Below are 12,095 nucleotides of genomic sequence, written 5' to 3' on the forward strand. Positions count from 1 at the left end.
TTGAGTAACAAGCTGAAGTCATCAAAAACCAAATGTGTTTTGTCAGTAATGGGGGGGGGTGCTGAATTGCACATATGCAGAACCAGTTATATCTGAGGAAAATGATTAATGCCATGCTACCTTTGCCATGCATCTATGCTATATTAACTGTTGCATTCATCTTGTTGGGTGGATTCTCTGTGGTTGGTTTGAGATCCTCCTGGCCTTGATTCAAGCATATTGAAAGACACGGTCTGGAGTCTATCTGTTACTCTTGCGCAGTAGTTTAAGTCCAAGAAGTTTAGTCAAGTAGACTTTTATTGTAAATTCAGCCATATACAGTCTGCATGTATTCTGCAGTTAACTAATCTTCCTGTGAAGTTTACAAAGCTCCACCTTATCAACAGTGTTTGCCTGGATGTACACAACAATTATGATAACTGTGGTGAATTCCCTTGGTGCTGAAGATGGTCTGCATCTAACAGTCACAAACTCCCCCAGAGATGAGCAGTAGCTAGAAACTCTACAGAACTTGCATATCTAGCTGAACTCTGTTGATGAGTCATGTCTCCACAAAAATAAGGGCACAACATAAGAGAGAAACCTATACAGTTTTGTAACGGCATGGGGGTGAGTAAATGGTTACAGAAGTTAGCATTTTTGAGGTGAACTATTCCTTTAACTGAATAATTTCATACTCTCTTTAAGTGGTTGGAATCATTTAAGTCATTCTCTATTACATTTACTCATCTGATGTTAATATCAGGATCCTTTAATGCTTCCCTACCCAATTTATCAGCTTCCTCGTTCCCCTTTACTCCAGTATGTGCTGGAACTAAAAACGAACCCTTACTTCTACCCCTAACCCTTGCTGATGATACACCACTCACTAAATTGTTATTTGAGAGCTCTATTCTCAGACAGTCGTAAACTGTTTACAGTGGATTTACATCTTTCACCTTTACTTTTCAGAAAATACCATACAAGAAATAATTGATTTTAGGGTACATTTCTTCTGATGTTTCTGAAATTCTGATGTCGATTCACATGAAAGCTGGAATTAATCATGAAAGCACCAATATTTATTGCTTAATATTGTAAAACGACAAAACAAAAAAAGAACAATTTTGGATTTAAAAGTCATAATTTTTAGTAAACAATTTGAAAATGTTAGATTATATTACATACATGGCATGAATGGGTTAACAGCAGTACAGAAAGCACAGGACACTGTCTTGAAAACTACTGATTTTTCACACTATGATATTTATGCTGACTATGTTTTGTATGGCCATATTTATTTGCATGCAATCACAAATGAAACACAGTTTGTATTGTAATTTGGCATTGATGTTTGATCTATGCAGTTCAGTGATACAGATATAGGCAGAACAAATGCACAAGAACACCACAGATATATAATCAAATAGGATCAACAAAACAGAAGCTCTGGAGAACATCGAAGTGAACAGCAGATAAACACTGTGACTGTTTGGTACAGCACTAGAACATTAATCATCACACGTCACTTCTGGCTGTTTTCTTTTGGAAACTGAAACTTGTAAAGGAGAACTCAAATTTTCCATGTTGGCATGTATGACTGCGCATGTGATGGTGGTTCTGGGATTTTCATACTCTTCTTTTGTCATTGTTAGTATGCTGAGAACAGACGTGGAGTCCTTTCGATGAATAGGAGCGCTGGTTGAGCCCTTTATGTAAGTCCCATCGCCCGCTTTCCACATGATATAGACATTGCCGAGTTTAGGGCTGGAGACCTCACACACCAGAGAGATGTTGCCAGCGGGGATATAATCAGGTCTGTAAATGACAACACTGGGTCTCAGTCCATCTGAATTAAAGAAAGTGATAAAGATTCATTAAACAATCAAACTATAGCGAATAACAGTAATTTAACAAGCCAGGTTTTGAAGGTGTATCTAAGCATTTCAAATGTGCTTGTATTTTCTGTCAGACACTACAATTATGTTCAAACTTTCATCATTTTTATGAATTCAGATATGTGACTATATGTATTGATTATTTACCTCCTTTATCGAAAAAGATCTCCTGCTCGATGTCTCTGCGGTTGTTTGAATGGACTGTGCAGGTGACCTTTTCACCATCAAACCATTTCTCAGCATCAACAGTGATTTTGTGGACTTTTATAAACTGTGAAGAGTCTGTATTTCCTGGTACAGTGGTTAAAGGTTTATCCTTCACTTTGCATGACACTGAAGCTTCTTTCACTGCCTCTACGTCTCCAGAAACAACAGCCTCCAAGACAGCTTTACCATTGACAAATAATTCTTGCTCAATTGGTTGCTTCAGATTCAGCTTCAGTGAGAATGTAGCTAGGAGTACGAAAAAAAGATAAAATGTGTAAATTTTGATTTATAGAAGAGAGAGTTTGAGCTTATGAGCAAACCAAAATTAGATGACTTACCATTAAGTTCTTAATTACTGTAAATATTAAATACGGTAAAAGACCTTCAGCGCTCTGTTCATACTCCAGTTTTGACACTATAGGGATGTTGGAATCATTTACTTTCCATTGTACAGTGAGGTGCTTTGGGGTAGAAATGTATTTTGCTTTGATTTAATTTCTTTTAAATATCGATAAGACTGACTTTACATGACTTTTCTTCAGTTTTTATTGTAGGCTATTGGATGAAATCAGTCAGTTATTTCCACTCTGATCCATTTGAAATCAACAGAATCAGGTGAAAACCCAGAGGCTTGCCAGTTTTGTGACATGATCATGTATTATTTTTAAATATATAATGGTAAATGATAGTAGGCCTCCATGTTACAAAAGTTGCACAAGGGGAAATGAAGTGATTAATCCTGATTTCTTAAATGTCTGTGCTGTGTCGTACCAGTCACGCAGATGACTCCGGCATCCTTTATATGTGTGCAGTCAGTCTCACCCCAACCCCTGAAGCTGCACTTAGACAGTGAGCTCTCCGAGCCGTTACACTTCACGTAATCCATCCAGATTGGACCACAGCCTGAAAAAAAATCAACAGAATTTGGGTAAGACCAGTTTGTAACAATCAAATTGCATTGAGGAATTCATACCTGCTTCAAAATATCCTCCGGAAACGGCATTTATGGCTCCAGAAAAACCCATCTGACGACACACCACTTGTGCTCCGGCCAGGTCCCATCCGTCATGACAAACTGTACCCCAATGTCCATCATGATAGATCTCCACACGACCAGAAGAAGCTAGACCTCCCACAAGTCTCAGGCTGCCCTCCTCTGTCGGCTGCTTCGGTCTGTCATCTTCAGACAGTGACAGAAGATTTAAAGATTATATCAAACAGAATCAGATGAAAACCCAGAGGCCTGCCAACAGTCTGACATTTTCATGTAACATTTCAAAGATTTAAATGTAAATGACAGTAAGCCTCCGTGTTACAAAAGTCACACAAGAGGCAATGAAATCATTAATCCTGACTTCTTAAATTTCGTTGCTGTGTCGTACCAGTCTCGCAGATGACTCCGGCATCCTCTGTATGTGTGCAGTCAGAAACACCCCAGCCGTTGAAGCTGCACTTAGACAGTGAGCTCTCCGAGCCGTTACACTTCACTTCATCCATCCAGATCGGACCACAGCCTGAAAAAATTAACAGAATTTGGGAAAAAAAAAACTAGTCCAGTGTGTAGCAATCGAACTGCTCTGAGGAGTTCATACCTGCTGGAAAGCGTCCTCCAGACGTGGCTCTTATGGCTCCAGAAAAACCCATCTGACGACACACAACTTGTGCTTCGGCCTGATCCCATTTATCAGCACAAACTGTACCCCACTGTCCATCGTGATATATCTCCACACGACCAGCCGAATCAAGGATTCCCACAAGTCTCACGCTGCCCTCCTCTGTCGGCTGCCTCGGTCGGTCATCTTCAGACAGTGACAGAAGATTGAGAGATTGAGAGATTTAATGCAAACTGCTCAGGAAATGTTTAAAGCAGTAAATAAAGTGTTTAACCTCAGCTATCTGTGCAACTGTTGCTGCAACAGACATGTTTTAATGTGAAATTCTAATAGACCACTAAACAGACTTTATTTAACATAAAAAAATGTTTAAAAATATATTTATTGCGACATTGTATTTTTTTTTTTTTATGAAACTCATGAAAATCTTTCCAATAATAATACTGCAAACTATGTAGTTTATATTAAAAAAGTAAAAAGTAAAGCTTTACTAACCAATCTGGATCGAACCTTGTGCTGAAACAAACAGCAGAGGCCACAGAAGATACATTATCCTTTTCTTGCTGGAAATACTGGAGACAGCAGAGACGGGAACACAATTCACAGCTGAATCAGTTGCAAAACATCTCAACACTATTAAATAATGACCAAATTAAACCAACATTTGTGAAGCTCGGGTCAAACGCTGTGCGATAATTTTTGATGACTATCAAAATGTTTATTTAGAAAAAAGCTAAAGTTTCATTACTGCAAAAGGCATTTAAACAAGAACTGTCCGTCATCTTATCTGGGCTAAGAAAAATCCATTCTTCATCTAAGACGTACTACAAACTTTGCTCTGTTTTTTATTTTTATTTTTTTCGTTTGTTCTGCTTCAGATCCTCTTCGTGTTGTGAAAATTTGCACACACAAACAAAACACACACACACAAACCTACACACACAGAGTGGTTAACTTCAGTCTCCTTCTTCACAGTTTATTGGTCAGATACACAGTTTATATATCTTCTTGTTATGCATATTCATTGATTTCAGAACAAAGACTCTCAGAATTGATTGGATAAACAAATGAACAGATTATCATAAGGCCTCCTACTTCAGTTTACCATTCATGCAGATGGTTTTACTTTTTTCAAGGCCAAATTTGATCAACTGTTAGGTGTTCCTCATAAGGGACGATTAACAGCAAACTCTTGCTATTGTGTACAGACAACATTACTTTAAAATTGAACACTATTACAATTAAGGCCAGCAGTATACAAAGAGTCTGATGGGAAGGGGGATTTTGTATCAAGTTGAGGCACTCAATATCCTTACAGTTATGCAAATGAGACCAGTCAAACTAAATTCACAAAACACAGAAAGTAAGTGATGAGTTCCTATGGGATCAGAATCCCACCTAAACTATTGCAGTCACATTGTCTAACAGGGTGGAAAGGAGCAAAACAGTGTTAACAGGTTCATTAACAGTAGACAAGCTTTCCGTCAATGTCCTGCATGGTTTCTCCGTCTGTAATGTGTGGAACTGCACCTATTTAATACTGTTTCAAAACATACCAAAAATAAATAAATAAATAATCCAGATTTCCTCTGGGGGAGGGACACAAAAATAGCTATGTGGTCCCTTATCACAATCAATCATGGTGGCAAAACAAATTAGAGAGTACAGAACATAATAAATTATTTTGGTAACACTTTAGAATAGGTATTATTAACTACAACATTTCTCTCAATAAATTCATAATTTGCTGCTTATTAATAGTTAGTAAGGTTGTTGTTGGGTTTAGGTATTGGGTAAGATTAGGGATGTAGAATAAAGTCAAGCAGAATAAGGCATTAATATGTTCTTAATTAAAAAAAGTGTAAGTTACGCAACTATTAGCACTTATACTTGGCTAATATTCTAGTAATATGCATGCTAATAAGCAACTAATAAGTATCCTATTGTAAAGTGTAAATACCATTATTTTTTATTTATATTTGATTAAAAATAAAAATGTTATAAATCATTTGGATTAACTAGATTAACAAACAAACACAAAAACCATCACAAGAAGGAACAGTAATGGACAGTGAAGCCATTTTTTGCGGGTTTTTTTTTTTATTATGATGATAATTATGGGAAAAAATGGATGCTGTGTTAATTGTATTAAAATTTGTATATTTCCTAACACAGCCTAGTGGGTGTTTTTTTTTTTTTTTTTTTTACCTCCAAGATCGAGTTCTTTACCGGTGACCCGGGAGCTTAAGGGTTCTGAACATTATCTCTCTCTCTCTCTCTCTCTTTCTCTCTCTATATATATATATATATATACACACATACACACACAAACACACACATACATACATATATATATATATAGACATTTGCTATATACACTAAATACTATTTATTCTATTAGAATTTCCACCCTGTTAGTTGCACATTGAAAATTTTGAGCTAAGTTAGCCATAGCTCATTGAGTGATCAACATTTAGCGAGCTAACCTTTCAAAGATTAACAGAACTTATATAACTACGTCATATTTGTTTTTACATTTTTTTGATAGGACAAACATTCTCCATAATATAACCTAACAGGGTGGAACAAGCAGGATAACATTTCAAAAACTAAAAAAAAAAAAAGTTGCAAGAGAGTTGAAGCTTACTTCAGTTTGTACAGTTGAATTCCAGTGGGAAAGATAAAATGTCACTTCTTGAAAATGGTCTCAATGATATTGCAGTCAGTTTTGAAAGGTGAGAAAGTATGTACTAACAGGGTGGAAAATGACTTCAGGAACACAGTAATTGAAGAAAAAATAAATAAATAAAAATAATAATAATAAAACAAAAACTTTATTTTCACATGATTTATATGTATGATCGGAGGCAGTTTAGCCTATTCTATAGTATTTTTTTGATATATTATGAGTTATTTATCATTTAATGGTTTATATTTCTTGTGGAATTTGAATTTGAGGCATATATCAATAAAAAGGTGTGTAAAATACAAAATACTATTCATAATTTATATTATCTCAGTTTAAGTGAAAAAGAAGAACTAAATATACAATTTAAGCCATATCTTATAAATATGTGACTCATTTCAGAGAAAATACCATTAAATAAATCATTGGGACAAAAAAGTAACCATAACAGGAATGACCCACCTGAAGTCTAATAGTTATTATTGTTAGGAGAGGATAATATGAGTAAGAGTAATACATCAGTTACAATTGTTTAGTTTGCTGTATTGCTCGTAATTGTTAACCGTCTGCAGGCAATATTTAGCTTTTTTTTTTTACATGTTTTTGACTTTTTTTGTAAACAGCTATGCGGCTTTTCCTTTCATTTAAAGTATATGTAATTGATAAGGTTGATGGGTTTGTAAGATGTATGACATTTAGTGTTATTCTGAGATTATAAAATTACATTAAGCAACATCACATGACGAAGAATGTTTTTGATTTTTGAAAGTTTAATTGAGTGAGTTTAATAATAGTGAGTTCTGATGAAGAGTCCACACAAAGCCACAGCACAACAGTGTCCAACAAGCAACACACAGCAGCCTTATATATTAAATGATTCTCTATTCCTCACTGCCTTTGAATGATAATGTCTTACTCCAAAGATACTTGCCGCTGTTACGGTTTAACTGGTTACCGTGTTATCTGGTGACCAACTTCCTGTTTAGGTGTCAGCTGCAGATGTGCTGGAACGACGGCAGCAGATTCGCCGATTCTGAATGCACAAACTGACGTGATATTAAGTGTCTAATAAACGCAGACTTGCTCATTGCATGATTTTGATATTTTTGCAGAGATAACAAGTTATAGGTATGATCGCCCGTAGCGGCTGAAGTAAGTAGGATAAACGAAAAAAATAAAATAAGTAAATCTGTGTTGGAATGGGTTTCGAACACGCGCTAAAAGACGACGCGCCGCGAGACAACACTCACGAACCACCGAGCCACTGATCTTCACATGAACAGCTCCAGATCTCTGGATTCAACACAGGACTCTCGGCGTCACATCGTGAAACGGGCTGAATCAAGGAACTGTGACCGTGTTAACTTGTGACCTCTGTTTGCAATCCAAAATACAATTTTACTGTTGCTATAAGTTAACAATTCCAGCCAAACCGCTTCTTATGCTGCTAAATGATTTGATACGATCTGAAAAATTACTCATCGTCAAAAATTACGAATCCCAATAATGTAAACATTGCATATAACAACAGCCCAAAGTTTAAGTAGCTTAGTTCCATTGGTTCATTAGCATAACACATTCTTACAGTGGCAGGCTGCCCACATACACTTCTTGGCTATGAACTGCAAAACTAGATGTACAGAATGCATCATTTCACTTTGAGGAACAATATTTAATTATAATAGGTTGCACTACTTTGCTGTAAAGTGTAATTTACTTTGTTTAAATAACTTTGCAACATATTTTTCTGCTTGAATGGTTGTGATTGTATGCATCTGAATTGAAATCAACTAGACACAAAGCACAATTGACTGTACATAAAATTGTCATTACAGACTTACATGCAAAGACCATGAAAGTTTTGATTGAACCCAAATGGCCATTTCCGTTACAACCATTAAAGCTCGTGAAAATGTTCTGTGTTGTTTTTATTCAGGTTTTTCAGCAGCATTTAGATAATATAATAGATAATATTTCACATAATCTTTATTAAACAAATTAGATGATAAACAAGTTCACACAGGCACATTGTCTTTAAAGTGCAACATGCATTCTTCACAGATTAATATCACATGTGACCTATGGTTTCACTGGAACTGTGTTGGTCAGCCTCTTATTGAGACAGATTTCTTTTGTCCTGCTTGTGTTTAAGTGTGTGTGTGGTAAAGCAGTGAAAAGTCCTCTAGATATGTTATATGAATTTGTTTATAGTGCTTTATACAATACTGATTGTGTCTAAGCAGCTTTACAGAGTCAACAGGAAAACGGAGAACAACAGTCATTTTCCAGCTAAAGTCAGTTCATTGATTTAGTGATGGCATCGTCAAACCAATGAGCTTAGTGATTATGAACCAGTGAAATGAACCACTTCTGTGTACACCGTCTTTTGTAGCATGATTGATTTGAGCATTAACATTTCTTTGATTATTTTTTTTTTCTTTGTATTTTTGACAAATGTCTAGTACACCAAGATAAATTTATTTTACCTGTAAACCCATTGTATCTTACAATAAAAGGGACTGTGATGGTGAAAAATAACTTGTGGAGCATTGATTGAAAGATTTTGGAAATTTGTCATTTACATATTTTGACATTGTGGCTGAGAGGTTGCATGGGAACAATGACATTTTGAAAAATCAATGATTGAAAACAATTGAAAACAATGAAAAATCGAAATCATGATTTTTACTAGTAGTGTTTTTGACACTCTTTAAAAGTTGTTGCCATTTAGTAACACTTTAAATGTTGTCTTGGATAGATGACAGGTGATCTTTTTTATTTTGTAAAACAAAAAGTGTATGTGGGCAGCCTGCCACTGTAAGAATGTGTTATGCTAATGAACCAATGGAACTAAGCTACTTAAACTTTGGGCTGTTGTTATATGCATGTTTACATTAATGGGATTCGTAATTTTTGACGATGAGTAATTTTTCAGATCGTATCAAATCATTTAGCAGCATAAGAAGCGGTTTGGCTGGAATTGTTAACTTATAGCAACAGTAAAATTGTATTTTGGATTGCAAACAGAGGTCACAAGTTAACACGGTCACAGTTCCTTGATTCAGCCCGTTTCACGATGTGACGCCGAGAGTCCTGTGTTGAATCCAGAGATCTGGAGCTGTTCATGTGAAGATCAGTGGCTCGGTGGTTCGTGAGTGTTGTCTCGCGGCGCGTCGTCTTTTAGCGCGTGTTCGAAACCCATTCCAACACAGATTTACTTATTTTATTTTTTTTGTTTATCCTACTTACTTCAGCCGCTACGGGCGATCATATCTATAACTTGTTATCTCTGCAAGAATATCAAAATCATGCAATGAGCAAGTCTGCGTTTATTAGACACTTAATATCACGTCAGTTTGTGCTTTCAGAATCGGCGAATCTGCTACCGTCGTTCCAGCACATCTGCAGCTGACACCTAAACAGGAAGTTGGTCACCAGATAACACGGTAACCAGTTAAACCGTAACACCGCCACCTTCTGGCTGTTTTACTTTCATATTGTTGCTATATTGTGATTTTATATATTAAAAACGTAAATTTTATAGTGCAATACAATAATATATGTAGCTTGTTGCATAGTGTTTATGTAAATATTGTGTACATATCAAATTCATCTGGCCCTTTAACTGTCTCCTCTGTAAAACTATCACTTACATTGAAAACTAGTCATATCGAGCCTAGTCAATGCAAAAATATTACATTCATTTATTCATAATTAATTTACCAATTCACTCATTTAATGTTACTGGATCACCAGGCAGGCCTACAGCAGTAGCAGGCAGACACATAATGACAGTGTTCTGTATGGAAAGATGTTTCCCAGCTGATAGTTATCCATTTTCACCTGTACAAGTGTGAACAACACTGAAAACCGGCAGTTAATAAGGTGGGATGGAGTGACGTCACCGCCCCCTTCAACTGATTAGCTAGAGGAGGAGCTGTCAATCAAGAACTAGTGGACCAATGATGACTTAAACCCGCCCTGATTTACATGAAACTGAATATTATATTGTGGTGGGCATTGTATTTTTGATTAATAAAATAAAAAATATATAAAAATTAAAACAAAAACTATTTAAAATACCCTGCTTCTAAATAAATAAAGCAGTTACTTTTATTTAGTTAAAAACAGGCCAAAGGAAACCTCCGAACTAGTAGGCTATACCAGAAAAAAAAAATTATATATATATATATATATATATATATATATATATATATATATATATATATATATATATATATTAAAATTATTCTTATTATTTTTTTTACCCTGCATGATTTTAGTCAAAGGCCTACATGACAAATATCAAATATGTTTTTATCATAAACGAATAAAATCTAAAAAAGTGTCAAATTAAAAAAATATATTATAGCATGGCTAAAAGTTAAAAAACAATGCTGCAATTGTTGTAATTAAGGAAATTAAAATTCCCATCATGAAATGTGTATACACGGGCGATAATGCCTAAAAGAGAGAGAAACATGACATCAACATGCACTTTTCATTACTATCACCACAAGAATGTCCAACTTCACCATGATGAACTTAAAATTTGTTAATTGTTTATATAATTTTTATAATCCATGTAAAAAGTCTTCTCTAAATTTGCTTTAAAGAATTTAAAAAAGGAATAAGGAATTATGGTGCGGTGATTTTAACACAACTGGTTATGGGGGTGTAAAAAAATGTATCCCAATTGGGAAATAATAGACCAATTTATGTGCTTAAACACAGAAGGTACAAGGTTTAACTTAGCAGGGAATACATTATCATGTATAAATCTAACTTTAATTCCAAATGGAATAGATGAAAAAGTTGTAGCTAATATTGGAAGCGATCATTTTCCAATTTTTGTAAATTAAATGTAAATAGTAGTAATAGGGAGTGCTTTTTACAATGGATGTGGAGGTATGAGAAAGCAGATTGGAATTAATTTAATAAACATTGTGAAGTATATAAAGACAGTGGTGGACAATCCCACAAGGGGTTGTTGTCTGTCCAATTATTTTTAATATTATGATTAATTATATTTTTGAAAACTTAGGATATGGTGTGGGGTCGAAATGTATCTCAAGTGACTGTAAGTATGCCGACAGCTAAAAAGGTGGAAAAACGGACTATAGAATGGACTTTTAAAATGTCAACAAGTAAACCCTGTTTTATGTTCATTAGTAGGTAAAGGGAAGTTCCAACAGACACTGAGTTAAGTTTTATATGGTAAACCTTTAGAAAGAGTTTATGTTTTTAAATATCTGGGAATATGGTTAGATGAAGATATATACTTGGAAGAAATATTTTGAAGAAACAGATTTTAAAAAAGCAGAAACTATTATATATGATGAGCTTAGTTCCTGCAATAGAGTGGGGAGCAGATAGATAAATTATGTTAACAATATATCAAGCCCTGATTAGATCTATACTTGATTATGGATGTATGGTGTGTGATGCAGCATCAGAAACATTGTTAAGGAGATTAGATAGAAAACAGTACAGAGCACTCAGCAACTTATACAACTTCAGTCAATGCACTATTAGTACAGGCAAATTAAATGCCATTAAGTTTACGTAGAGTAAAATTGTCCCTGGTATATTTTGGACATCAATGAAAAGTCATGCTGGAGAACATATTTCTGAAGATATATTGAATAATTGTTGGGAATATACAAAGGAAGAAGTCTAGGGTTTTGGATAGAATATGAATCAACAGATTGC

General features: G+C 35.0%; 1 protein-coding gene across 1 annotated transcript; it reads right to left on the minus strand.

Annotated features, from left to right (window-relative positions):
* Positions 1-1,260: 1,260 nt before the first annotated feature.
* Positions 1,261-4,381, minus strand: LOC113067774 (scavenger receptor cysteine-rich type 1 protein M130-like). The gene is made up of 7 exons (XM_026240236.1): positions 4,193-4,381; positions 3,677-3,883; positions 3,467-3,598; positions 3,058-3,264; positions 2,856-2,987; positions 2,025-2,330; positions 1,261-1,828 (listed from the first exon to the last, which is right to left on the minus strand). The coding sequence occupies exons 1-7, from the start codon at positions 4,245-4,247 to the stop codon at positions 1,491-1,493; spliced, it is 1,377 nt and encodes a 458-aa protein (XP_026096021.1). The 5' UTR covers positions 4,248-4,381; the 3' UTR covers positions 1,261-1,490.
* Between the last annotated feature and the right edge of the window lie 7,714 nt (positions 4,382-12,095).

Source organism: Carassius auratus, linkage group LG28B, assembly GCF_003368295.1.
Source record: "Carassius auratus strain Wakin linkage group LG28B, ASM336829v1, whole genome shotgun sequence".
In the NCBI taxonomy this organism is placed as follows: domain Eukaryota; kingdom Metazoa; phylum Chordata; class Actinopteri; order Cypriniformes; family Cyprinidae; genus Carassius; species Carassius auratus.